Source organism: Passer domesticus, chromosome 1 (assembly GCF_036417665.1).
Source record: "Passer domesticus isolate bPasDom1 chromosome 1, bPasDom1.hap1, whole genome shotgun sequence".
NCBI classification, from domain to species: Eukaryota; Metazoa; Chordata; class Aves; order Passeriformes; family Passeridae; genus Passer; species Passer domesticus.
In genome coordinates this window covers 16660275-16687762 of record NC_087474.1, presented here as the reverse complement: position 1 = coordinate 16687762, position 27488 = coordinate 16660275, and the positions used below count along the sequence as shown (strand labels likewise).

Genomic DNA, 27488 nt, shown 5'->3' with positions numbered 1-27488 from the left:
TGTCTCCTCCAGGTATTTGTTCAGTCCTCCTTTCATTCCCATGTGAATTTTTCGCATCCTCCACAGTGCACCTGTGACTTTGGCAGGAGGTTTCTGTTGGTTTGCTGCCTGACCACTGCTTTCCTATGCTTTGTTTTATATTTATTTATCAGCTCTAGGTTATGCCCCTTAGTCCTTGTGTTGGAGGGGACAGCAAACATCGCATTGCTATCTGCATCCCCCAGGCCATATCTGATTGCTTTGGCCTGTCATTTCCCTCTGGTCATTTCTTCTCCAGCTGAGAAGTGCTGCTATAACCACTTGTTGTTCATCCAGAAACCATCCTGGACACTTGACTATCATTGCTGCCCTGAAATTTTGCAGTTCAATATATCTTTGCTAAGATGGGAGGACCATAAGTTCACTTTTAAGTAGTTAATTCTTAAACCCTTTTGTTAGCATCTCTTGCATGTACTGAAATAGAGGACAGCCACATGAAGATACACTACTTTATTTAATGCCCAGGATTTCAGACCCTGCAAAACACCCTGTCTTTCATGTGCCACAGACAAGGTCCCAGCTTATCCCATCAAGAACAGGCCAAATGCAGAAGAAAGAAAAAAGTAAGCAAACAACAAGGAGGCAATGTAATATGAAGCTTTTGAGTTGATAGTTTTTAGGAGAGGTCACAGACATGTGTGTGGCTTAAGGGGTCATCATACTAGTCAAATAGGAGGTAACATATTGTCATCACCCCACAATCTGCCTTTTTCAAGTAATTCCAGGAACCAGTTAGTAACAAATAGTTTGTTTTAAAAGATAAAAAGTATTCCATAATAGTTATGTTTTATATTATTATTATTATTGTTAATATTACGTGCATTTCTTTTATAATTATGTCTTTTTTGATCTCTTCTGCCACTGTGTTCCAGCAACACCATCAGCAATGTTCTGAAATTTCACTTTTGAGATGCTTTGCATGCTGTGGTCCTTTTTATTTCCAACTGTAAAAGGGGAATGTTTATTTTTAAAAAAAAAAACAGGAAACTGTTTATAACTTCAGTTTTAAAAGTGTCATGAACGTACTTCTAGTCATATGATTTTAAATAATCTGTGTATCATCACCTCACTTTCCATATCTATTAATTTAATATAATTTAAATAAAAATTGTGTTTTGATTCTAAGCAAACATAATTTCAGCAAGGAGAATAATGAACTTTTAGAAACTTCTATTAATTTTACGTCGTATATCTCAATACATTTTAAAAAACTGATGTTTCTTTTTGAAATTCTAATTGTTCTGTGGGCTCCTATTTTACTAGCTATATATGAGTCAGTTTGTTTTCAAATTGTGGTCTGAATTAACATGGAGCTTGAGAAGGAATAACACAAATGCATTTTGGCTACCTCACTGTCACGGGTTTGTCAGTCAGGACTAATCTAACAGGACATGGTACTCACATGGAGTTGACCTAGTAAACAATATTCCTATTGTGGGCCCATTAAAATTTTCAGCCACAGCTTTTGAAATTAAGGTCTTTCTTGGCTAAGAAAACTAGAAATCAACACTTGCTTCACCATTGTGCAGACTGGAGACAAAGCAAGATATTAAAATAAATGAATTCACTCTGCAAGAGAAAATTAAATGCATTTTAAAATACGTATTTGAAAGCTGGGAGCTTTTCCAGTGCGATAACTGTGGGAAAAAAATTATCTAGCAAAACTGTCAGTGAGAATCATCTGAAACCTGGAAAGTGCTCAAAAGCTTTCAGCAAACTTCACTTGCAATTTGCCTGGAGGAAGCAGAACCTGACAGGCATCCAGTGAGGTTGCACCAGCACCGCCTGTGCCCGCGCTGCAGCTCGCTGCTGTCCCTGCTCCAGTACCTCCTCAGTGAAATGAAGGCTGACAAATATGTTCACTTGTGGTCTCTCCTGTGGTACATCTGTCCAAACAATGGGAGCAGCCTGGAAAGGGCAGTGTCCTGGTAAGTGGCATGCTGGGTGGTGATGGAGTGACTGGGGCAGAGCCCAGAAGGGCAGCTGTGGTCACCACTCCCACTGCAGCCACAGCTGTTGGTGCTCCTGCAGGACATGATGAAGGAAGGACATGGTACAGGGGGGATTTCCATAAACGCACAAAGAGTTGGGTTTGAGTCGTGACTGAGGGTGAAGCTTTATGGCTCAAGGGTTGCAATCATCTTTTTAGGGCGCCCCAGCCAAGGTGCCTGACCACTCCAGTCCAGATGGATGAGGAGAAAAGGGGGACTGGGCTCCCTGCTGATAAACCCGTGCCTAAAGTTAGATGGTGTGAAAAGGCCTCTTCAGAAATGTCTGAGCCTGCCAACATTTACATTTATTTGCATTTGGAGGGATTACATAAAGGAGTTAAATTATACAAATGCTTAAGGATTGGCATGGGGAGGGTCTTAAGCAATCATGGAGTATTCTGATTATTATTTATTAGCCCCCAAACCCAAGTTTTGGCACGCACAGATTTTAATGCCTGATTAATTCGTTTGCTGCCACCTTATATGGAAATGCCATTACTGGCTATAATCATAACGCCTCAATCTTTTATAGCATTTCTTGCAGATGTTTCTCAAAGCCTGTTAAAAAAGAAAGTCAGTGCCACAGTGACAATTTCACTCATAATAAAACCTTTGCAGAGAGACAGATCATTGCTTTTCAGCTGGCAGTAGAAATAACTCTATTCATATGTAGGCAAGATACTGTAAGATACACAGAGAAAAATATAAATGCTAAAGGTAGACTGATATATTATATTGGAGGTAATTAATTGTTACTTACTATTTATGAGCTAGAAATTAACATTGGCATGTAAAATCAGACACAAGATGTGTGAATGGCCATAGACTTTATGTGAGAAACCGGTGATTTGCTAGTGGTGGCACTGCCCTCTGATTCCTTAGGGCATGACTTAAGCCTAATGAAGTCAGCAAGAACTTCAGTTTAGTTCATGGGAGAGGAACTCCCTGGGAAGTGCATTTCAAGTTAAGGCTGAGTATAACTTTAATGTATTCAGACATCTTAAAGAATTTTCCCTATCTTGCCTTTTATAGTGTATGCAAAGCAGCCAACATGCAAAAAGGTCATGTAAATATTTGCTGTTGTGGTCAGATGGCTTAACAGAGACTGACAAGTCTATAGGAAAAACAGCCTGAAACAACTAGTTCCAATTAATGAATTGAAACACAGACCCTAGGAAATTATAATACACTAATGTAGCTCAGGTTTTCCTTCCAGCTTTCCAAGAGTTGGTTTTCTTTCCCTTTTCTTCAAATTATAATAACTAAAGAAAAAAACACACACCTCTTACCTGAAATGTTTTGTAACAAAAAAGTGAAATAATTTAAACAATGATATTGACATATCATGTTTCATTTATTGTCTGTACAGGATATATGAAAGGCAGGTATAGGAGAGAGTGAAATATGTGACTTTCCAGCACTTGTGCCCACAATTACAGTTTACTTAAGAGTTTCTTTCCCCTGTAATAAAATGTGTGGGGAGAACCTGAAAAAAAATGCTTCCAAGGAGCAAGATACTATTTAGTACATACTGTTTCAACAGAGGCACATTCTGTCTGCCACCACAAAGCTGATATGCAGGATGTTTTAGATGCTGTGTCACACTGGAGCTGAATTTTATTGCAGCAGGCTGTAACAGCATGGACCTAATGGGTTCATTGCAGTGATACTGGAGTAGATGATGTACAGTGTACCAAAGAAATCCATTAGTTATGTAAGTCTGTGTCTGTCACTGCTATATCTGTTAAATGACTTTTGAATGCAAACTTTATTATTCATTTGCACTGCAATAATACTGAAGGACCTTGAGCAAAAACACTGCCTCAGTGTTGTAATACCTAGTGACAAAATACTCCTATTTCAGCACCTTACAATGTGAATAAATCAGAATGAAAAGTGCTGAAGATACTAGGAGAGGTAATGGGTGTACAACCTGGATGAACTGAATAAAGCTGTGTCAGGGTGGCAGTGGCTTTTCTCTTTATCCCAAATAATGCCCTCACAAAAGGTGTAATGTCTTTATCCAGCTCTACCATCACTTCATATTCTGATTTAGCAGCAGCAGTTTGAGCCTTCAGTATTTGGAGTCTGCTGGAAGACAGATTTGGCAGCTGGAGTAGCTTGTACAGGTCTCCTTCCTTCAGAGGAAAGGTAGGAGGCCAGATGGAGCTGTCCCATGGGGTGTATCTAGGACAGGAGCTATCACTTGGATAAATCTGATGTAATTTTTGTGTTAGGTAAAATTTGTAAGTCTACCTCTAATACAGTAAGTCACACAACACCAGAGCCTTCCATGGGTATGCAAAGGAAGAAAAGCATATTGCAATTCCATGCATTGCAAGTGTAAGACTTTAGCCAAGGAGAGATGCATAGCCTGCCCCTCAGCAAATTGTATTTAGGATTTGCTGCCAGGGCTGACAGCAAGTGCCTGAATGAGGACAGCTCTTAGATTTAATCATTGCTCCCAGTACTGTTTATGTCTTTAATTAGTGATTCTAATGCATAGTTGCTATGCTGGGCCTAAGTTCAGGTTTCTGTTCCCAGAGGGAAATAATGTATCTCTGTGGTGTCATATAAGACTATCTCTTTTATTAGTTCTTGTTCTCTCTTTCCTGCATTTCTGGCTACAGAGTACCCAATTCAAGCAGGATAAGAGGATAATCACTGCATCAGAAGCTTGTTGATAGCCTGCTGATTAGGGTGCTCTCTTGGGACAATAGGGCCAATGGTCTGAGCAGCTCTATAGATTAGAGTCCTTCTGGATATTTTTTTAACTACTTGGCTGTTTCATAGGAGATAGGTGCTTGTACTGTTGCTTTGCCCAATTACCTTCTCTGATGAATAGACCATCTGTGGGTACGAGGGCAGAGTGGTGGATGTTGTTTCTCTTGGCTTTAAAAAGGCCTTTCATATCTCCTATAGCCTCCTTGTAGCCAAATGGGGGAGGTAGGGGTGGCCTTCAGAGTGTGTAACTGGCAGCTGGGTTTTAGCTGTGCTCCTCAGGGCTGGACTCTGTGCCAGTGATTTTTGACATCAGAAACCTTGTTGTTGAGATGGAATGAACCAGCAATAGGGTCAAGTCTGAAACTAAGTTTGAGAGAGCATTTGATGTGCTGAATAGTCAGATGGCCACTCCACTGGGACCCAATGAGCCAGAGAAATGGTCTAGCAGGAACTTCATGGAAGTCCAGAGAGGCAAATGCAGCCTGTCACCAGGGACAGAACAATACTGGCAAGGACAGGTTGGCTTGGTAGCAGCTTTGCAGAAAGGACTTAGGGTATGACAACAAGGTGGCTGTGTGTTGGCAGCAAGGGAATGCTGTATAGCTACCTATGGGAAAAATTTACTCAGCAGGTCAAGGAAAGTGATTATTCCCCTCTTCTCACCATTTGTGAGGTTGCACTGTGTCCAGTTTTGGTCCCCCAATACATGAAAGATAGTGATGAATTGAAGTGAGTCTTGGAAATGGCCTCTTGGCATTTTTCTTCTTAATCATGCAAACTAAGGTCTTGGTTCCAAGATCCTGTCTAAAGTAGCTTGTGAGGGCTTCACACAAAGTCAAGCTGTTTGTTAGAGCTGACAGAGGTGAATTTTTGGTGTACTGCCCTAACCAGCTATGCTCTTAAATGCTGAAGGCTCAACCCCTAAATTTGCAACTGACAGTAGAAATGAAGTAACTTCAGAATTATTGAAGAGAATTCCTGCTGTAAATACAGGCCATTTGGTAAATGGAGCAAAATTCCAAAGGCATGCATGGCCTGCATGACTTTAATGCTTCATGGCTATGGATTATTAAAATGTTTAGATTCTGCCCTAGAACACATGAATTGTACCTCGTTTAGTACTAAAAAACACGGTTTATAAGAACAGTTATTACTTAAATAATGAGTTTGATACAGCTGATTTATTCACAAAGGAAATGCAATTGGGTAAGATCTCTCTTTTTTGTGTGTTTATTCAAGAGGAAGAACAAGTATTCCAAGAAATGTAATTTATATTTTCTTGTCTTTTTTGCTTTTGCCCATTTAAAAGTTACTAACAAAAATGCCCCTGTGTAAAGTACTTGATCACAGTGGACTTAAATGCTTCACATATCTGTGCAGTCCTTGGCAGGCACATCCTTGGAATTGTACTGGTCAGTTTGGAGCCAGCCATGGCTTACTGGTGCTTCAGAGGGCAGGGGCTCAGCTTCTGGTGGACTAAAGCAGAGCCTGCATGGGCATGTCCTGTGCCTGTGTGTGGAGTTCTCTGACTTTACTATGCAAAACTGGTGAATGTGAGTGCAGTAAATGCAGCAGAGCCTCTAGGGGCCCTCTGAAAAATATCTCTAGTACGTATGAAACTTCTTGTTCATCTTACTGAGTTGTTCAGCTGTAGTTTTTAAAATATTTTTTCAACCAGTATCATAGTGGTTTTGTGTTCTTCCACGTTTGCTGGCATTGTTTTGTCAGTTTGGGGTATGAAAAAGTCACCTTGATGGTCATTTGGGCTATTCCGTGCAACAGAATACAATTATTGTCCAAAAGTGATCCTGCCAGAACATTGATTTTCACCTGGGGAGCTAGGTTAAACTGAAATGTTCTCTCAGAATCTCTAGATGATAGAAGTAACTGTTCACAGTAGATGGACTTGCTGATACAGGTATATAGATAAAGTTGCCTTTTGACAGGAGGCTTTTTCACAGGTTTTATGAGGAATCAGATGGGGAAAATACTGGGTTTTCATTAGGTAAAAAATAAGTTGTCTGGTTTCTTTTTGGTTTTTACTTATTCTTCTTAGCCAGCTGAATGCATTTGTTTATAGAAAAGTGGTAGTATTTTAGGGACAGTTAAAAACCCTTATTTTTCATAACATTTTTGTAGGAAATTTATGTGACTACTGAGTTTTTCATCTCTCTTAACAAATTACTGCAAGTCACTAAGTAGCAGAGAAGAATGAAATATCATAAAATGTAATACTGGACTAAATTAAACAGTTCCCATTTTAATTGAAACTGTTATCAAACAAGTTAATACCTTGAACAAATCTCTTCAGACTATTGTGCAAAAAAAGAAATTAAATAAGAAATTGCTTTTATTCATTAAAATATCTACTTTTTTATTACCTTAGTACTTTAAGACACCTAAGTATATTTATAGAACATTTTCTGAATGTGGAGGACAGATTTTCAGGAGGGAGTCCTAACAGAAGTTATTATGAGAGCTTCAGGCTAGAAATACCACAAGGATCATGGCAATGACCTCAGACTAGTTGAAACTGTGTGGTGAAATAGGAGAGTTAAGTCTTCAGGGTATGGAAAGTAAGAACTTAATATTGAGGAATTTCTTCCATGCTGCAAGAGTTGTTACTGTTACAAATTTGTGTCTGCATAACTTTGGCAGAATTTGGTGATGTGTGTTTGCTCTGTTTATTAGATAGCTGGGGGGAAGGAGGGATGGGGAACAGAGACCAACAATATGGGCCTATGCTATCTTTACAGTCTTATATATGACAATTTTGTCAAAAGCAAAGAAAAAATGGAAGTATCTTGAAATCTTAGTTATAAGAAATTAAAATTTAAAAATGCACTTTTGAGGAAAGGCCTGGCCCCAACAAAAACAGTTATCATTGAGACTTTAAAGATTAGCTTTTAAAACTCATGCAAGTCTCAGGTAATGACTTGACATAAATATAAGTAAGAAGCAAGGATGCTTTTTCTCACTTTTGCTTGTTACCATTGCTGCTGACTTCAACATGAGGGAATGTCCAGACCGAGACAGTGACTTATGGTGGCAGATCAAGCTCAAGCAGCATGAAAAGACTGAAAAGATTGCCCATCTTTTCAAAAAGATCTGGTTAATTGATGGTTAGGGGAAAGAGTGAAACTAATCTAATGGCATTTTCCCCATTTTAGTTATACCATGCTTTGCACCTTATATTTCAGGGAGGTCCAGAGCTCCCAATGCATCCAGGTTTTGATTGCTGCAGTCTAACCAGCTTTACTGTTACTAGAAATTTTCAGATTCGACACAGAATTTCCAGAGGATACATGCAATAGCTGTGTTGGAAGAGAGTAGGAGTGCCTTGTTCATGCCAGTGGTTTTTGGTTCTGTGGGAGGATTTCAATGCTCCAGTGCCCAAGCACCCTACACCAGCCAAATGCAGATTTTATCATCAGTTAATACTTCTCTTCAGCTAGATTAAGGTATTGCCAAATGCCAGTAAGATATTTCAGTGCAGAAATTTGTAAAGACATCTTGCCTACAGAGAGGGAGTCCTGTAGCTTCACAGAAAAGAAACTCATTAACTCAAATGTAAGCTTTAACTGTATTTTATTTCATTCAACTGAGGAGTTATTTAACTTTCTGCCTCAGTTTTTTCTTCTTTGTTATAAGACAATTGTGTGAGAAATTGTATTTCTCCATTTAAAATCCATCGTTTGAGAGAATTAACAGATACTTGTAAAGGTCACAGAAGAGGACCCAATCTTGTTTGTTTACTTATTCTTGTTTTATCAGGTATTTAATTTTCCTCTCTTAAATAACGTATTTCTATCGGTAATTTTTGTTCTTTAAACAAAAGCTAACGGTGATTAAAGTTCTCTTAAGCATGTAAGCTGCCCTGCATGGAGATCATTGTTAGCAATATAACCATGATAACGTGGTGCTTAGTCAGGGTTAGGTCAGCACCATGTGTGTGATGGAGGTGCTGAGAGATGTGAGCTGGGTGGTGTCCTGACACCTGCATGACATTAGCTCTTGCCATAAGGAGTAAACCTTTACCAGTTGTGATTCAGGAGTTATGGTCTTACCAGTATAGGTTCTGTGCCAACCCTACTGTGGTTATGCAGATCCGTGCTCTAAAGCCAGCCTAGACCCCGTGTGCTCAGCTGAGATTCACCATCACTCTGTGAGGGCATGTCCTCAGCTCCCAGGCGGGTTTTGCAGCTCAGCAGCACTGTCTGAGCTGAAGGCCTTTCTGTGAATGTGGTGTGTGTGCCTGAGCTCAGGGCTGTGCTGGCCAAAGGCACAGGGAGGCTGCTCTGGGCATCCCAACCCGGCAGGGATGGGCTCAGCCACCCGAGTCAGGGTGACTCTGCATCTGTCATCACACTGTGTTGTGTTTCATGTAGATCAGCCCTGAGAGAAATGATGAAATAATTTGCACATCCTGCCACTGACCATTGATAAAGAGGCAGCAGAACATACAGTGTTTTGAAAGAGCTCTGTATGTAGGGAAGGAAAGGGCAGTCATGTGGTGTGTTCACAGGATCATCATCAGATCTGGGTTTGATGCTTGTAAACCTTTCTTTGAACATGTTCTTTTGCCTCTTGGGTGTTTAATTTCCCTTCTCTAAAGCATACCTCTGTTGACAGGAATGTTGTGAAGCAATTTGTTACCAGGCTGATACTACTGAGGCCTACATACAAATGTTTTCTGCTGTGGCCTGTGTTTAAGTCTGTGGTCTGTTGCTTGTAGGTGAAGACTGATCAAAAATTCCAGAGGTATTTCTGCAGCTAAGTTATACTACATGACAAAGAGGATGGCTGAACATTCTGGTTTGTGTTGTAGCTGTAGGACAGTGCAGGGCTGGCAGTATCTCAGAGCTCTTGGAAGTGGGAACCACAGCATTGTCTGAGGTGCACTTTCAGAACTGTTGCATGGTATTGTTACCTTGTTCACAGTCATCTTCATACTTGTCCTGGAGCAGCAGGGAATTTCATAGTCCTCTTTGATTTGCGATGTATAAAAATGGGCACAATCTTCATGTTTCAGGTAAATCCATTGTAACAGAAGCATAAGTAGGTGCAAGAGGGACTTGAGGGAACATGGAGACAGGAACATCCCTTGTGTTTAATTATCTTTCCAGCAGCTTTGCTGACGTATGTTCTGTGTCCAAACAAAAACCATGTCTAAGTTATATTCTATTTCTTCTTGCTTTAATCTCCATGGGAGTGATTTTCTTTAGCTGAAGGTAAAACACACCTCAGAGCTCCAGCAGTTTACATGAAGTGGAACCTGTGGGTATTGTCGGTGCTCAGAATTTCACCTGGGCAATGTGTGGAAGAAAAATACTGTGAATGACTTTAACTAATGGATTTTGAGTCTGTTTTGTCACGGTCAAAAAGGATTTTTAGAAGTGAGCAGTTAGTTCTGTCAAATAGGAAATGCCCTCAAGCATTGCTGTACCATGATGTGGATCAGACAACTTGAGGAAAGGCAGTAGGGTTTTTTAAGGGCATGTGATTTAAAGGAGAATAAAGGAAAAAAAAGAATTGATTATGCCTTGGAAAACATCTTTTTTCTCTCAAGTGAGATTGGGGCCAAAACATTTCTCCAAGTTGTATGTTTAAGCTGTCTGTGTTTTAAGGCATAATATGCATATTTGCTTTGAAAATTCAGGACTCAAGGACAACTGTGATTTTGCTTTGGAGATCAGTATTTTGTGGGAGCATTGAAGCACTGGCAGAATCAAGACTGTTCTGCAGTGATTTTGATTTCTGTGTAAGGAAGATTTTTCAACTCTACCACTTATTCTGTGTTAATGGTTTCAGTAGCTCAATATTGAGTGTGGTTTTAATGGTCTCAAATGCAAAACTAGCATTTCTAAATTTGGCACTAACTTTTAAACTGGGCAGAAAAGGGAGTCACACCCAACTGCAAAGCTGGTATGTGAAGCCCATCTTTTTAGCCAAAAAAAGATTTTTTTTTTTGCCACTAAATCCAAGAAAGTTTAAATGCCAAAACATAGAAGGTTCCTTATGTTCTTCATAAGGAAGAAATTTTTCATAACTGAATGCTAAAATAAAAAAATGAGTATGTCTTTGAATATCTTGGAAAAGTGAAATAAATGCAATCCAATTAACTGGTTTAATTTTTTTACAAATGTAGTTGGTTTCTGAATCCTGAAGAATGTTTAGCTGCAGAGAATATTTGAGCACTAAAAAGACAATTTTACCTAGAAACATAAAGACATAAATGATGAACATAAAGAAATAAATTATGTCTCAAATTATAATTAAAAAAGAGAAAAATAGTTTAATAGCTCATTAAATATTGGCATTAGAAATAAAAGTAATAAGAAAACTCCTCTCAGTCTTTGAAAGAAAACTAGTTTAATTTCAGTCTGAAAAAGTTTTTCCAGACAAAGGAAAATGGAAATTTGTAGTAGGATTCATATGGGGTTTGATTGCAGTATTAATGAAGAAAGAAGTATCAGCTCTTGATAATAATAGGAAGATTAAGTTAACAACTCTATTTAATAAAAGCATCCTAATATTAAATAATAGGTAATGCTGAGTAGTCTGTTTAGTATTCAGGAAAGTTAACATCTTCCTTCCCTAAGTGCAAGCAGAATTACCCACTGATTGTAGGAACATCTGACTGTTTCTGCCCTCCTTCACAGCAATTACAGAAAACACAGGAACCAAAATGTTAAAGAATAAGGAGAAACAGAGCTCATCTTAGCTTGGAATGCCTTCTTTTCATTAATTGCCTTTGTATTCTAGGACCTCAGCTTTCCCCATTGCTTTTGCTCCGTGTTTGTATCTCAGCACCACAAAGTGCCCATCCTGTTGCTGACTTGCAAGTGTGACTCACTGACTTACCATCTAAATTTTGTGATTTGCTGAGATTTGCTGATGACTGATGGCAACTGCACTGGGGGCCTTGTGTTCCCAATCCTCCTGATTATATTGGTCATGGGAAAACAACTTCACAGTGCATCTACACTGCAACTGCTGGGGTGAATTCAGGTTGTGTAAAATGCTCTGCCAGACTTTAGCCCACCTGTATTAAATACTGGTCGGTGCAAAGGCCTGGCAGCACAGAATCTTCCCAGATCAGACAGAATCCAGTAGAGGGTCACAAGGATTATTAACTTGGTTGGAGCCTCTTTGCTCTGACAGGGTGAGAGAGCTGGGACTGTTCGGCCTGCAGAAGAGGAGGCTCAAGGGCAGTAATGTCATCAATGTAAAAAAGAACCTGAAGGGAGTGGGCAAAGAAGAGCCAGTCTCTCTTCATTTATGCCAGTGACTTGGCCAAAGACAATAATCACCAAATGAAACATGAGATTTCCCCTAATGTCAGGAAACCCTTCTTCACGATGAGATTGACCAAGCACTGACACAAGTTTCCCAAAAAGGCTGTGAAGTCTCCATCCTGGAAGATACACAAAAACTGTCTGGATGCTGTCCTGCACAAGTAGCTGTAGCTGTCCCTGTTTGAGTGGGGTGGGAGTGGACCAGATGACCTCCAGAGGTTCCTTTCAACCTCAGCCATTCTGTGATTCTGTGATCTGCCATCTTTTTACACCACTGTGGAAGCTACACTTGCTCCATCTTGTACAGACAGCAAGACAGTAAAGGTGTTTCCTCCTGGGACAATGCAGTGTTGTACAGAGATACCTGAGATGGCTCTGAAACAGCGCAGTGCACTCAGCTGGGCTTAGTAGTCCCCATCTCCTTGTCTCCAAAGTAGTTCAGCTGAACACTTGATTCTGAATCTAGTGCTGTACATCCCAGGAAATTGCTTTGTTTAGTTGCAGTTCTGTGGCAGCTTGTTTGCTGCTGTGCAGGTCCTAATAAACCTTCCCACTCTGGAGATGCTCGTGAGATGATCCTCTGTTTTTCTTTAGGAGCTAGACCCAGCATGGTTAGAACTTATCAATGCCATCAAATCCAGACTGATTTCTTCTGTTAATTGAGTGCTTTAGTCCTTGGAGAGCTTAGGAGGTCACCGTGGCATGGGACTGGGCTGTAGCAATGCTCATGGGCCACACTCATGCAGTGCAGGCCTGGCAGGGCCAACACAGGCATCATGGAAGAGGTACTTCATACCCCTTCCCTCAGTCCCTGGTCTGTATGATTCATGTTTCTTTCCATCACTGAATGTATCACAGCGTCCCTTTCCCTGAAAATAGCTGTATCAGAAAGGTGTTCTGTCTTGAGTGAATAAGAATGTCCATATTTTGCAATTCTGCATTTAAGATTACTTATGTTTTTCCCCGAGCACTAAGCATGATTATTAATGGTTCTGTGAAAGTGAAAGGTTCAAAAATTGCTCTTGTTTTTTTTTTTTGTGGGTTACCTCAGTTTTACTCCTGGAAGGAGTTTTCACCTGAGGCTTTATGCTACATGCTGCCAGTAAATTGAACTGTGAATATAAAATTCCTTGAGCTAAAATGAAAATTTTGGTTTTATTGGTGTGAGGTTATGTGTAAGGAAAGCTGAATGCTATAAAAGGATAAATTTCTTCCTCAGCTACTTTTTTAAAAAGTACCTTGTGATTTACCAACAACTTCCACTGCAGAGCCAACTTGTTGTGTTTGAGATTTTCCATTAGGATCTGTAAGGTAAACTTCTGTTTTATCTAACTGAAGAGAGGCATCTCAGTACTGGGACTAGCACATTCATCAGGACCAAACCATATAATTGTTCTATGTGCTATTCCAGTAGTCTGTTGAAAAGGAGAATGACATATGTGCTTTATTTTTTAAAGAGTGTGAGCTGGTTTTTCTCTTCTCATTATGGGCTTGGTCTGTGTTCCACATAGGCTTTGAAACCAGATCATTACTGAGCATTTAAGAATATGTAACTTCCTATTGCATTTGCTTGCAGGTGTATTATATCTTCAGTATGGAGATGAAACAAAGCAGTTGAGGATGCCGAATGAAATCACAAGCACAGACACAATTCGTGCCCTTTTTGTAAGTGCCTTTCCCCAGCAGCTGACAATGAAAATGCTGGAATCGCCTAGCGTCGCCATTTACATCAAGGATGAGAGCAGAAACATATACTATGAATTGTGTGATGTGAGGTAAGACATGGAATTATAGCTGCTGGTTTCATGGGGTTGGGGTTTTTTTGTGTTTTTTGTTTTGTTGTGCACTTATAGAATAGAAAGGAATGGGGTTGATAAGTATCTGATGGAGGGTGGCCTGACACATAAAGGCATGTTCAGTGGTATCTCAGTAATCCAGGAAGTCTGGTCTGACAATACCCTTAGCTGTAGGTGCAATATCCATTGCACAAGCCACTGATAAATGGCATGCCTTGTTGAAATATTTGTATAATGTACAAAAGTTCACATATTTAATATGTTTATTGAATTTTGACAGAGACACAATCATTTAAAATAGAATACAGAATAAACTTTTACAGCAAAGATAGGTTGTTTCTTTGCTGGGAGTGCAAAGCATGATCTCATGAGCCTGAAGTAACAAACATGAATGTCACTGATGTCCTCTCAGTGGTGCCAGTTGAGCCATCTAACACAGCCAAAGCTCTGTGCCACTGGTGACCACTGCTGCACCTTCTTATTATATGTCAGGATGCAGCAGGTGATGCAGTCACTTCGCTAATTTAGAGCTTAGTCAATACATAGTTCACCTTTCTATCCTTTATTTTGTGGGAGTGCAGCTTCTTAATTAACCAGGTTTCTTCAGTAGAAGTTCCAGGGTCTCAGGGTCTCTAGGAGGTCCCAAATGATGCATAAATAAAGCTCTCAGGTACACCACAGACATGTTACACTTCATAAATAAACTGTCATAAAAATGGAGAGAGGTTTGTCCATTTTTTGTGTAAGAAGATGAAGGAGAACACAGAAAAGCTGTTTGCTCTCTGCTAGTCTGCCACTAATGCAGAAAAATTTTGTGGTACAAGAGAAGTGTAATGTCCACTGTTGTTTCTTCTGGAGATCCTATGGCTAAGGTGTTCCTCCTTATCATGCTGTAGTTAAAAGAGCAAGTTGGAGCTTTTTTAGCCCTTCCCAATACAACTTCCCCATTCCTGCTCTTAATCTTTGAACAGCACCTCACTCCATTTTCTCACCTCTGTCTTGCTTTCCTCAGGCTGTCTGTCCAGTGTCTTGTCATTAGCTAATCTCTTGGATTTCAGTTTCTTTTAATCTTACTTGCTTTGCAGACTGCCACACCCATTTGGCCACTGTAATGCCTATATGAAGACCCATCTGATTTTTTTTTCATCAAACATCATCATCTTTCAACATGTACCCAAGTTTCTTGTACATCAAACAGTTTATTCACAAGATCAGATCAACTGATTGACTCCTGATAGGGGTTACTACATCTCTGTTGCCAAGTGCATTATTGCCAACCATCATCTAGTCCATTGGCTCCTTCTCTCGCCCTTTATCCCTCCATCTTCCCTTGAGTTTCAGACTAACAGTTTATGACTTCATGCCCTTGAGAATGTGGTTGTTGATTATCCTAATGCCACTCCACCTTTTTTCCCTTGCTCCCATTGCAGGCGTCACTCTGCCAGTCTCAGGCCTGGCTCAACCCCAACATCTGCTTCCTCTGTTCCTATGCCTGTATTGTCGAGCATTTCTAGAGGAAATCCCACAACCCAGCTGACTTCCTTCATAACAAAATTCCCTCCTTCAGTTCTGCCAGCCTTCTCACTTAGGAAACCTCAGCATTTCCAGGTTAATTCCAGGTTAATGGAGTCCACAACATGCATTTTCAGCACCTTTGAATAATTCCCACAACAATTTCTCCATTTCTGTTCCTTACTCTTCACAAGATCTTGTCAGTGTCTCCTCTCAGAGAACAGATTAAATGAATCATCCTTTTTCTCACCTTTGTTTGCCTTGTCTTTCTTCAATCCTCTTCTTTCTTTCCCTTAAACAGAGGGCTTTCAGTCAGGTCTTTAAGCTCTCCATCTCCCTCAGAGGCTGCTCCATGTTCTTCTGTGCCTCGCATTAGGCCATCATTCTCTTCTCTCTTCTCTTCTCTTCTCTTCTCTTCTCTTCTCTTCTCTTCTCTTCTCTTCTCTTCTCTTCTCTTCTCTTCTCTTCTCTTCTCTTCTCTTCTCTTCTCTTCTCTTCTCTTCTCTTCTCTTCTCTTCTCTTCTCTTCTCTTCTCTTCTCTTCTCTTCTCTTCTCTTCTCTTCTCTTCTCTTCTCTTCTCTCCTCTCCTCTCCTCTCCTCTCCTCTCCTCTCCTCTCCTCTCCTCTCCTCTCCTCTCCTCTCCTCTCCTCTCCTCTCCTCTCCTCTCCTCTCCTCTCCTCTCCTCTCCTCTCCTCTCCTCTCCTCTCCTCTCCTCTCCTCTCCTCTCCTCTCCTCTCCTCTCCTCTCCTCTCCTCTCCTCTCCTCTCCTCTCCTCTCCTCTCCTCTCCTCTCCTCTCCTCTCCTCTCCTCTCCTCTCCTCTCCTCTCCTCTCCTCTCCTCTCCTCTCCTCTCCTCTCCTCTCCTCTCCTCTCCTCTCCTCTCCTCTCCTCTCCTCTCCTCTCCTCTCCTCTCCTCTCCTCCCCTCCCCTCCCCTCCCCTCCCCTCCCCTCTCCCTCTCCCTCTCCCTCTCCCTCTCCCTCTCCCTCTCCTTCTAATTTTTCTTCTCACTGGGGACAAAGCCCTGTCTTTCTCTTTAAGCCCAGTCTTTTTCTTAAAGTGGTTCAGGGCTCTGCATCTAGTGTAGACTCCAGATTTTTGCTCCAGAACATCACTATTTTACAGCCTTTCATTTCCCATCACACAGAGAAAAAAACCACTCATGTAATTCTTCAACTTTTTAATAGCACTGCTGTAATTGGCTTTTCTTGGCAGTTGGCACAGGTAATAGGTAATCTTACTTGCTCTTACCCATTCAAATGAAGCAACAAAGATCATTCTCCTAGTTTGACAAGCAGACTGTTCTGCATGCATTTATTTTTCACTTGTCCTTTGACTGTATCTTCTCCATCTCATTAAACCACTTGTCTTCATTATGAAGGCTCCTCCAAGCCCACTTCAATGCTACTTTTCATTTCTTGTTGAGTACCAAGTGCCATCTGCTTCCACTTGGTGAATAATGCCAGTTTGAATTCTACATCTTTAATTTTGAAAGAAGTGCCCTCCCTCTCTCTAACGTGCTTGGAAGGTGTCATCCACAGATATCTGCAAAACCAGTGCATTGGTCTCCTTCCCACTCTCTGTGTTGCACTGCCTACTCAGAGCATGCCCGTTGTTCCAGAATTTGTTTACTGCTCCTCTGGCTGGGGAGACTATGATCTTCTGAGTTCTTTTGGTTCCCTTATCTTCCTGCAGCTATTCTATTGTCTTTTGTGACTCCTATTCACCTTGTAAGTTGGTGAAAAGTTATCTTCCTGGGGTGTTTACACAGCACACACAGATCAGTGAGGCCTTTGAACATGCCAAGGGCATCTGGGAGCTACAGTAATGCAAATTATAGTAATAATAAACTTACAGTAATACATACCTGTTATCAGTAATGTTTATCTTAGAATAGCAACATGAGGTGAAATACATTCATATCGGAGATCAAATGCCTAGTATTTTGGTGCTTTGCCTTGCAGCAATGTTTTCCTTTAAAGTGTCATGTTTCTACAAGAAATATTTATGGAAAATGCCTTTAAAAAACTCCAGTTGTTTGAGGTACCATCTCATAGCCATCAGACACAAAAGACAGCAGACAAAATGTATTTAAGTGAAAAATATGCCATTTCTTGAATGGAAGATGAGAGAGGTTGCTTTGTATCAATAAGAACATAGTCCCAAGTCCGAGGCAGACAATGGTAACTGAGCCTCCCAGTGCAGGTCTCAAAGCCAAAGGGTCACATTTGCAAGATGGAAAACAGTTTATGTTACCATAAATAATTGAAGAATTTGAACTTGCTGCAAGGTAGCTATTTTCTATGCAGTCTACAAGTAAACACTCATAAATACTAAACTTCTCATCAGCCCTCCAGTTCTTAAACACAAGACACTGATCTGTCTCTCAAGCTTCAGGGCTTCTTTAATAACTGCTTGACATCTACAACAGCAACACAAGTTCTGACTAGCTACCCATTCAAAGCAATCACTGATTGTAATATGACATTGTAAGAAAGAAATTGGACCTGCCCAACAATCCTTCCCTTCATTTTTAAATTATAATCCAGGTGATTAAGATCAGTTCACTAGGCTTGTAGCTGCACCTGGAGGAAAGGAATTCAGTCACATGTGTAAGTAAATTCTCTAGAGATCACTACAGGGAAATGAAAGGAATCGCAGCTTGGAAAGGATGTGAGCATTAGATTGGAGGTTTTGCTACTGATTAAATGTGGACCGGAAATCAGCAGAGCTCAGGGCAAGTGTCAAAGCCATAAAATTATTGGAAGGTAGGTCTTGAAACAAAGTGAAAAACTGTCATCTCTTTCCTAAATGTAGTAGTTAAAAAATTAACTAATCAAAGACAAAGTGTAGAGTCCAAATAAAAAAAAAAAAAAAAAGTATTCTTGTAGGGCTTTTCATCTAAATTATTTCTGTGTAAGCTTTCATCAAAATTTTTGCTAATTTGTTTCTGCAATACTTTTTCCATTTAAAAACTTTCTTTCTTATAGATAAAGTTTAGAGGAAGAATTTATCTACAACTGAATTTTCAGCTTTGGTGGATTTTTTCAGCTTTGTGAACAAGCTGATAATTAAAATTTCCTCATTACAATTAGAAAGACTGCTTTTCTTTTGATATTCTCACTTCTTAGAATAGCAAAATTTTATGTGGGCTGGGAGCACAATAAAACATGTAAATATTAACTAAAACATTTTTGAGTGCTGTGTAAATGTTGAAGTTCTATTGTCTTCAAAGTGTTTTCACTCTATGGCAGGATCTTGAAAGAAACTTAACACTATCTAATTTTTATGGGTGTGGAGTTCTAGTGAAAGAATGATACTTCCCATGGGAAAGAGAATCAAAGTAGGCTTTTGTTTGTTTGTGTGTGTCTTAGTTATAGCATTTACACTTTTCTTATAGATCGACTGCAGACCTACTATGTTTGTCTGTTACCTGAAACTTTCAGGCAACAAAGTAAATAAAACTGCTTTCATCTGTTGTCATTGCTGATTCTTTAATTCCAGGAATATTCAAGACCGATCTTTCCTTAAAGTTTACAACAAAGACCCTGCACATGCATTTAATCACACTTCCAGGGCTGTAAATGGAGATATAAGGGTAAGTACTAATGCTGCATTTATATTCTTTTTTCCTCCAGCTTTTCTGCTAAATGTTTGAACTCTGAAATGTAATATGTACGTAGCAATTCAGAAAATCAGGGGTATACATAAGGCACATATACAGAAAAGGGAATAAATAATGCTTCTTGTAATGTGTTTTAATTGCTTTTCTTTTTCCAATTATTTGCCCTGGGCATTAACTGTTTTTTGATCTTGTTTAAATACAATAAAGCATGTGGAACAAAACATAGCTTTTAATTATGTATTTTGTGACAAAGACAGTAGTCAGGGTTTTACAGCTTCCTATTCTGTGTTTGCAAACCCTTTACAGTGAAGCATGGCACAGTGTTAGTACAATTCAGCAAAGTTTCAGCAGGGATTGGTTTCCAGTGGCTGAGCAACTGTACCTCTCTTCAAATCTACTGAAAGTCTTTGTAAATTATGATTTTGGATAGGAAGTTCTGATAAATACTCACTGTGGTGTAAACAGTTTTGTCTTTTTCTAAATTTTCTACCTGCACTGAAAAAGGATGAGTATATTTGTATTTTCAGGTGAATGTTTTGTATTAGGAAACTACAGAGAATGCATTTGGAACATTTCTCTCTCTCACTGTGTCTGTCTTTTCCTGCACTGTTACCTCTCACCTTGGTGCCAAGAGGGCAGGAGATGCAGCTGTGGACACCTCTTCCACCGTGTTACCTGCACCTGGCGCTGCAGTTGAGGGGGGTGGTGGTGGTGAGATTACACAACCTCCTCTCCTCCCCACCCATCCTAGGTCTGTCCACAGGAAACAGTACAACCAAATTAACTCCTTGGGGCCAGAAGACAATGCCACTACTGTCCTACCTGCTTTGTGGCTTTTATGTTCCCAAGCTGATTCAACTGTGCAGAAAATTTCCTGTGAAGTGATTTCCTTAACTGTGCATTTGCTACTTGGCTTCATTATCAATTCTGAGCATGTCTCCCTGCTTTATTTCTAATATTTGTGTAAGTATTTCTTGTGTTTCAACAGTTCAAGGCCACAATATTTTAGAAAGATTGAAATAATTTATTTACAGGCACTATTCTCAACCACCTCTCGTTTATGCACTTCAGTTATAAAATGGTCCTTTGGATAGGTCAGAAGTCTAATTACTTTATTTTTCACACTGCTGCAAACACAACATGAGAAAGGAAATGGATGTGCTTCAAAGGGAAGATGATGTGATAGTTTTTTTGTGTATTCTGTAACATCCTGGAATTCTTCAGTTCTAGTTATATTCCTGTGGCAGTAACTGGATGTATCTGATACATCTCATTCATATTCAAAGGCATGACGTACTGTCACTGTGCATTATGACATTAGTGCTTGTAACTGTGGCTTTATAAAATTATCCTTTACTGTTGTTCCATGTACAGTGAATGCTGAAGGTATATATTGTGGCTTTGTGTGTTCTAGGCCTATTTGAAGGTACTGTTGTAGTTAACTACATATATTTGAAAGTAAAAATTACTTCTTTGGCCCTCTTCCAGGCATTTGCTGCCTAGCAGAGTTGTTTTGAACACAGGTGCTGCCTCTGTGCAAAAACTGCAATTATTTGAATTGCTTATTTTAAAATCCTATGTTGTACAACAGATATGCACACTCAACATGTCCTGATTATATCTTAATTAGCACCTTTTGGCCATAACTAAAAAATAATGGTGACACAGTGACAACCTTCGCAGAGGTGATGTTTTCATGGCAGAATATTGTGTTTTACTTTAGAGAAATGCAAAGATGCCATTTTGAAATTCTGTGCATCCAGCAAAATACCTATTTTCTCTTTTGACTTTTGCTTTGCATTGGCAGATTTCTTGTCTTTCTGGTCTGAGAGGTGAAGTCAGAGCCAGGATGTTCATAGGGGCTTTGTGGAGAAACATGCAAAAAGTCTTCCCTTTGATCTATGTGAACTTCTGCACTTCAAAGTTATGAGCATGGAAACAAGTGATTTCTTCAGCTCAGAAATAGTGAAACCTGTTTTTCTAAGGATGTGTGTCTTTTTGTTGGATTCTTCCTTATGCAGCAACACTCAGGTCCTAACTGAGGCTTTTCCCAAAGTCATGACACTCTCCAGTGTTCATCCTCTGGAGTCTGAAAAGCTGGAGCCCACACTACAATTGTTTCTCTCTTTGGCAGAAGTGCAGTAGGATCTTCTGTCAAATCACTAATTTGGCAAAATTTATAGGGACATAGTAGTCTTTCTACTCATTGGTTAAATCTGGTTTTTCAAATTTGCCTGGGGACGCACAGGTTGTTAGTTCTTAGCAGAAGAAAAACCACCAATATCCACGCAGATTATTTATCCCTCTTTCCTTAGCAAACCAGAGTAAAGGAGGCAGAAACATGAGGGTTCTAAGTGAAAAACGTACATTTTATGTACTGCTATTGCAGAGTACCCATAAGATTGTAGAAAAACCTTTGCTTCATATCTCTCCTTTTATGTTTGCATATCTTTGCATTAGGCAAATTGATGATCATCAATTTCATATGATGTATGAGTGCTAAATTCACTACAGTGGGAAGGCGGGGGTGTGTGCCTGGCATCATGTTTAACTGTTTCAAAATACCTACAGAAAAGCAGCTGACTGTCAGACCATTGAAAAACAGTATTTAAAATATAATGGATTAGTCATTGTAAGTATATTTTTCCATGGTAATAGTCAGTGTGGTTGTCTCCTGTCATCTGTGAGTTAAAGCTTTATTTTTCTGGTGACTGGGAAAGTTTTGCCTTTACAGATTTTTCTACTGTTTGTCTTCTTGTCTCTTTGGAATATTTATCCCTGGATTTGATGACATTCAGGCTTCTATTCTTGCGCTTTATAATAATTTCCATGTAACTGGCCCAAAATAATCTAAGAAAATAGTGTTAGCTGCCAGCTTGAGCACCTGTTTTAACTACCAAACAGATGTTAGACCTGTATAAGAATTGGCAGTAATACTTGAAGTATTAAGTATTACCCATATGGACAAGAAGACTCAAAATGTCCAAGAAGAATGTGGGATCTGTAACTTTCAGATCTTCTATTGAACCATTCAGCTTTCATGTCCATTAATTCTAATTTTCCTGCCCTTCTTTGTTTCATGCTTTTTTTTTTTTTTCTGAGTGGGTTGTGGTTGAGAAAAGGGAATTGGCTGAGGGTCCAACCAAGCTCTAAAGGAAAGTTTTTCCTTGAAATCCTTCTGAGTGCCTCACTTGCTTACTGGTACTGGCCCTTTCCATCTCATAGAGCATGGTCTGTTTGGCAGATCTGCCATGTTAAATGCTGCTAAGCAAGAAGTAGCCACATAGTGCTGTCTCACTGAATATTTGTGCTTGTGTTCTTTCTTTTTTATTTTTCTTTTCCCAAAAGGTACTCTGTAAATCTTCAACAGCTGGGGTTTTTTTTGAAAAATATATCTTCACGTTGCTGCCTTTCATTCACTTATTGCTTCACCTGAGCTTGTATCATTTATCAGCATTTTCTAGCTATCTGTGCAATAATACTTTCTTCTGACAAAATACTGTCTTATGAACAAATGTTTAGATGGTCTGTTTTTCCTCCCTGGCATTGTTCTGAATTCCAGTGTAAATGCATGTACACAGCCACGCTGCTCTGTGCCCTTGGAATTGCTGTTTGTGATTTGCGTGGGTTGGAAGGGGAAGGGCCAGGCTGGCACTCACTCAGCCGTGGTGCAGAGGCTGGCATAGGCTGAGTGCCAGGACATGGCTGTAAGGAACTGCCTGTGGGGTTTTATGTGGTGCTGAGGGAATGGACACAGCTCCTTCCATCCTTGGCTGTTGAGCTGAAGTGATTCCCCCACTGAATGTGCACAGCATATTTTCTGTCCTCTTTCTTTACACCCTCCTTTTCTGGTGTGGCTAAAGGCTAAAGAAACTTAAGTTACATCTCCCCCTCTGTTACAGAAACTAGTCAGTGTTTCTGGTGGCACAGCTGGAAACTAATAATGTTGGCTTATGCAGTGGTTGGTTTTGGGCTTCACCTACCAGCCAATTTTGAGAACTGGGAGGGAGATTTTACTTCATACAAACTACTGGCTATTTTCCTTGGCAGTCTTCTTCTTCCCATCCACCTGCCCTAATTTCTGTGAGGTACACTTTATTTTGAATTGTCCTAGACCTACCATGGTTTCACTTAATTGTTTGATTTGCATAAGATTTCTGCTGGGTGAGGTTAGAATATCCAAAGAATGCTTATTGTGGTGGTTGTTGTGTTGAGGTATGCTTTGAGGTGTTTTGGAATTTTTTTTAGGCTGTTTCTCCAAGAAAGAACAATTAGGGCAAGTTGAGTCAGAGCTGAGCTGGGGCCGTGCAGAGTACCTGGAAATTCCACATTTTGTGGGAGTTAGAGCGGCAAAAAGATTATAACGTTCCGGACAGCAGTGGGGGTTTTGGCTGCCAGGGTGAGAGGAGTTAAAATGAGTTGTATAGGAAAATGAGGCAGACATTTGTTAAGTTGTGTAAACTTGTGCTAAATAGCTTTTATTATTGAAATTGCACACCTCCACCTTTTCATTTTTCCCCTGAAAGTGACTGGCTAGCAGGCTGCCAACATTTTAACTCTCTAGAGCTAGATGCAATGTGTGAATTTTAAAATACCCTACAAGTACTAGAAACCCTCAAACAACTGCCCAAGAATTTAAGGTTTCCAAGGAGGCTAAATTTCAGTGCTGCTTTGCAGAAAAGATAGAGAAATAACAAAAGTATAATAATTCTTCTGTGTTCTTAAGGTACCTGTAAACGTACATCCAGCATCTTTAACTTATTTTCATTGGATAGCTTATGATCTTAACATTGATAAGCATAAAAGTTGCAAACACTGCCACAGTTATATCTTTACACTGCATATTGCAGCTAAAAAAAAAGAGCTCTTTGCAATACATGGAGGTATTTAGAACAAAAGTATTTATTGGAAAATAATTCAAGCAGTAAATTGGGTGAATGTATTTTAGTGCTAGGATGCCTATAGGACAGCATTTATATAACTTGCCTTGTGTTTACCTTTCTGATCCTATTACTTTAAAACTTTGTTTCCTTTTGGGAAAAAAGGAAAAAAAAAACCAAAATGAAAGGCAATTGCTAATACCTCTATTATCTGATAGAGACCTTCCAAATGATACAAATCTCATCTCTCCTGCTGTTTTGCTGTCTGCTTTTTCTAATGCTCTTTTTGTCACTGAGAGGTTATGACAACATAAGCCATATTGTATTTATAAACATCACGTGTTTCCTTGATATGACTTGCGGTGTCTGCCAAACAGAACACATGGAAGAAACATTTCTCATTAGCTCAGCATTGGTTTTCGTTATGCTGATTTCCGGGACAGGAAAAATGCCTTCCTTACTCAGATTTAACTTTCATACAGTGGAAAGAAAGCCTCTGAGTGTCCATGAAATCTCTTGAGCAGAGACGCTGCAGCTCTTTTAGGCCACATACTTTGTCTGACGAAAAGAGAAAAAGCAGTTTATTTTAAAGAGCAGACTTAATGGCACGTATTGCTGAAACTAATTCTGAATTTAAATACCTGCCAAAGCCATCTAGAAACAGAACTCGCCACGAGATGTAAGGTAAGATGATGCTTATAAATAATGAAGGATATATAATTCCTTTTTTTTTCTTTTTTTTTTTAATTTTCCAGACTAAAATGTATTTTCAGATTAACTGGGAATTTCAATCAGAACAATGAAAACTGTTTCTTCTTCCTTCATCTGTGTGAGAAAATAAATATTTAATTGTTCTTTAAACAACCAATTTCTACTCTTAGATTTTATGTCTGTTTTCAAACTTACATATTGGACATGAACAGTTATTTTCCTACTTGCTGTTACAAATCTTGCTGAGATCTGAACAAAATTTATAAAAGAAGTCTCTGATGTTCTGGATTTTCTTTTTACTGATATGGATTTTACTACTTTTGCTTTGAGTGAGTTTTCAGTAGTTACCAATTATTTATGCAACTACAGACCTGCAGATACCGAGGAGTACCTGCATCAAATGTGATGAAAGATTGTAAATGTACCTGTTCTCTTTCACTCATGTGTCCTTTGATACACAATGCCTACTGCTGTGCAATGCCTAAATTAGGGAGAAAAATGATAGAATTATAAGGAAAAATTATTTTTTTTTAGCTGCACATAAAACAGTATATTAATCTCAAATGTTTTCTAGCCCAAAGCTGTTTTGTTTGAAGATAGAGATCCTGTGTAACAGTTGGATGGATACTCCACTGTGGCTTTTTTAATATGATGGCTTTATGCTTTGGTGTATTTTATTTATTTCACAAACATTAGGAATAGTATTATATGTATGTATAGGGAATATATGTATGCATAAGGAATATAACCTTGTAGATACTATACCAACATTTTAAAATACACTTTTTAGGGTTTCTTTAATTTTCAAATAATGAGGATGGATTTTAAGTTTATGTGAAACTGCTGTTGAAAGAAGTGTCATGTTCTTGATATGAAACCACTCAAGGAACACGAGCTTGCCACACCCATGCAATGATCTCCCAGTCAGCCTGAGAGGAGTGTCATATGGTAGATATCACAAACCAGTTACCTGGAAACTTCCAGAGAGTGGAATTTTGAGGGGGAGGGTTCTTTATTTCCCACTAACAGGCCTGTATTCAAGCTGGTCTACCTTTCATGTTGAGGTTTGCTGAGAGCTTACCCTGCAGTTGATGAAGTTATCCACAAACATATTACCTCTTTTGGTGAAGGTCTTTCTGGCCCTTCATTAAAACCAGAAAATTTGTCTCTTGTACATATGAGGTTCTCAGGCAAAGATTTTGCTGCCTTCAGTGAGAGCTTGCCCTGAATAAAAACATAAGGATTGGATTTGAGTCCATTTTTTATTGTCTACTAGTTTCTGGTTTTATTCTTACTCCACCTCTTTTTACATAACTCTTCTTTGTGCCAATTCTTTAGAAGTTTTGCTCTTTTTTTCCCCCCTGCTTTCCTTGCTTTTAGTAGAACACTTTGCACTAATTTGACTGCTTACTTGAAATTCCTAAATACTTGACAGACTCAGATGTTGCCAGAGCTCCCTGAACCATTGACAGATGGTAAAAATGATCATGGCTGTGACCTCCCTTATGAGGAGGGGAGGTCCTTCTTTACCTCCTTTGTAAACCAGGTAGCTTATCTGAATTGCAGGAGTCATGCAACTCAAAGTCCAGTCAAGTTTTATGACTTCCAGGTAGCTTTCCAAATGAGCTGTTACTTGACCAGGGGTTAAAAATCACTTTTTGAAGGTGAGCATTTTGCTATCATGGTTCCCAGAATCAAGTGAGGTTAGCAACAATATTTCTTCTTCTTCAAAAAAAGCCATTCTTTTGTCATGCAGGACCTTAGCTTTTCCAGTAAGTTTTCCACAAATCCAAAATGTATTAGCTCATGATTGTCTCCTAGATTCTCTGCTTTCCACTGAGTCTTTACTTCAGTTTTATTATTAGTCATTAGTCTTATGAGTACTAAAGAGCATTAATTCTGTCCCTATATTCCTTAAGCCATTACCTGGTGTTTAAGAAAACACAGTTATACATCTGAGGATCTTGATTCTTCTCCATGTTGGATTGTACTTTTTCTAATAAGGGTTCTGGAAAACTAATCAGTCTTCTGAAAATATGAGCAGTAAAAATATCTTTCCTTGGATACAGGTTAAGATCTGGGGTTAAAAAAAGCCTCAGCTGGCAAAAGCAAGACAGTTGCAAATATCAGCACGCAATAGGACTCCATGAGAAATGATGTGATGCTGAAATTATTTTTTGTCTGAGTATATGTCTTTCTTACATCATTGCAAATTTGAACTCCATGTGACTAAGTGAAGAGACTGAATGGGTGTGTTGGGTAAAGGCCTAGTCCCTGTATCACTTAATATTTGCTATAGATAGCTTGACCTTTGGGTAAACCAGATTGTTTACTTCAGCCATGCTGACCAATTTGGCTATTTTTGGGATAGAAGGAAGTAAAAGGAAAACAAAATGTAGGATTCAAAGAGGGTAGAAAGAAGTTTGTGATCTAAGACTCTTAGTTGATGCACTGATAGCACTTCTGTCATTTCAAAAGACATAAAATTGCAAATGCTGTTTGACCTTATGGCTATGAACTGTGGTGTGCCTTGGACACTTGCATTGCAAAATCCAGTTGAATGTCAGATTTTTCATGACCGTTTCTCCTGCCAATGGTGCTGACTTCAAAGCTCAGCACAGCAACTTATTTTTTCTTATTTTCTGTGTTCTTATATTGGAAGAAACGGGTGTATAAACATGCTGCCTATGTCTTTTGACTCTCAGCTCTGTTTTATAATATTTCTATATTATTTACATTCCAACCCATTTCCTATATCTGTAATAGAAATTGTATTTTGACTCAGTTGTTTGGTAATGTGAGGCCAAGGGTTATACTTTCTTTATGTTCATTTAACTCTATCAACTTGTTCAGTTCTAGTTGTCTTCAGTGCAATGAGAAGAGATACAAATATGGAACAAAAATAAGAACTGAGT

General features: G+C 39.2%; 1 protein-coding gene across 26 annotated transcripts in view; it reads left to right on the top strand.

Annotated features, from left to right (window-relative positions):
• Nucleotides 1-27488, top strand: part of KIAA1217 (KIAA1217 ortholog) — a 355102-nt gene that overhangs the window by 263123 nt on the left and 64491 nt on the right. For 22 of the 26 annotated variants that reach the window (XM_064407697.1, XM_064407727.1, XM_064407743.1 and 19 more), the window contains 2 exons: nt 13629-13827; nt 18862-18955. In XM_064407697.1, coding sequence (XP_064263767.1) covers nt 13629-13827; nt 18862-18955 — 293 coding nt within the window. Of the gene's footprint in view, nt 1-9088; nt 9268-9420; nt 9516-9636; nt 9787-13628; nt 13828-18861; nt 18956-24228; nt 24547-27488 lie in introns of those variants that run through there. The other 4 variants (XM_064407802.1, XM_064407794.1, XM_064407787.1 and 1 more) reach the window with 4 other exon arrangements.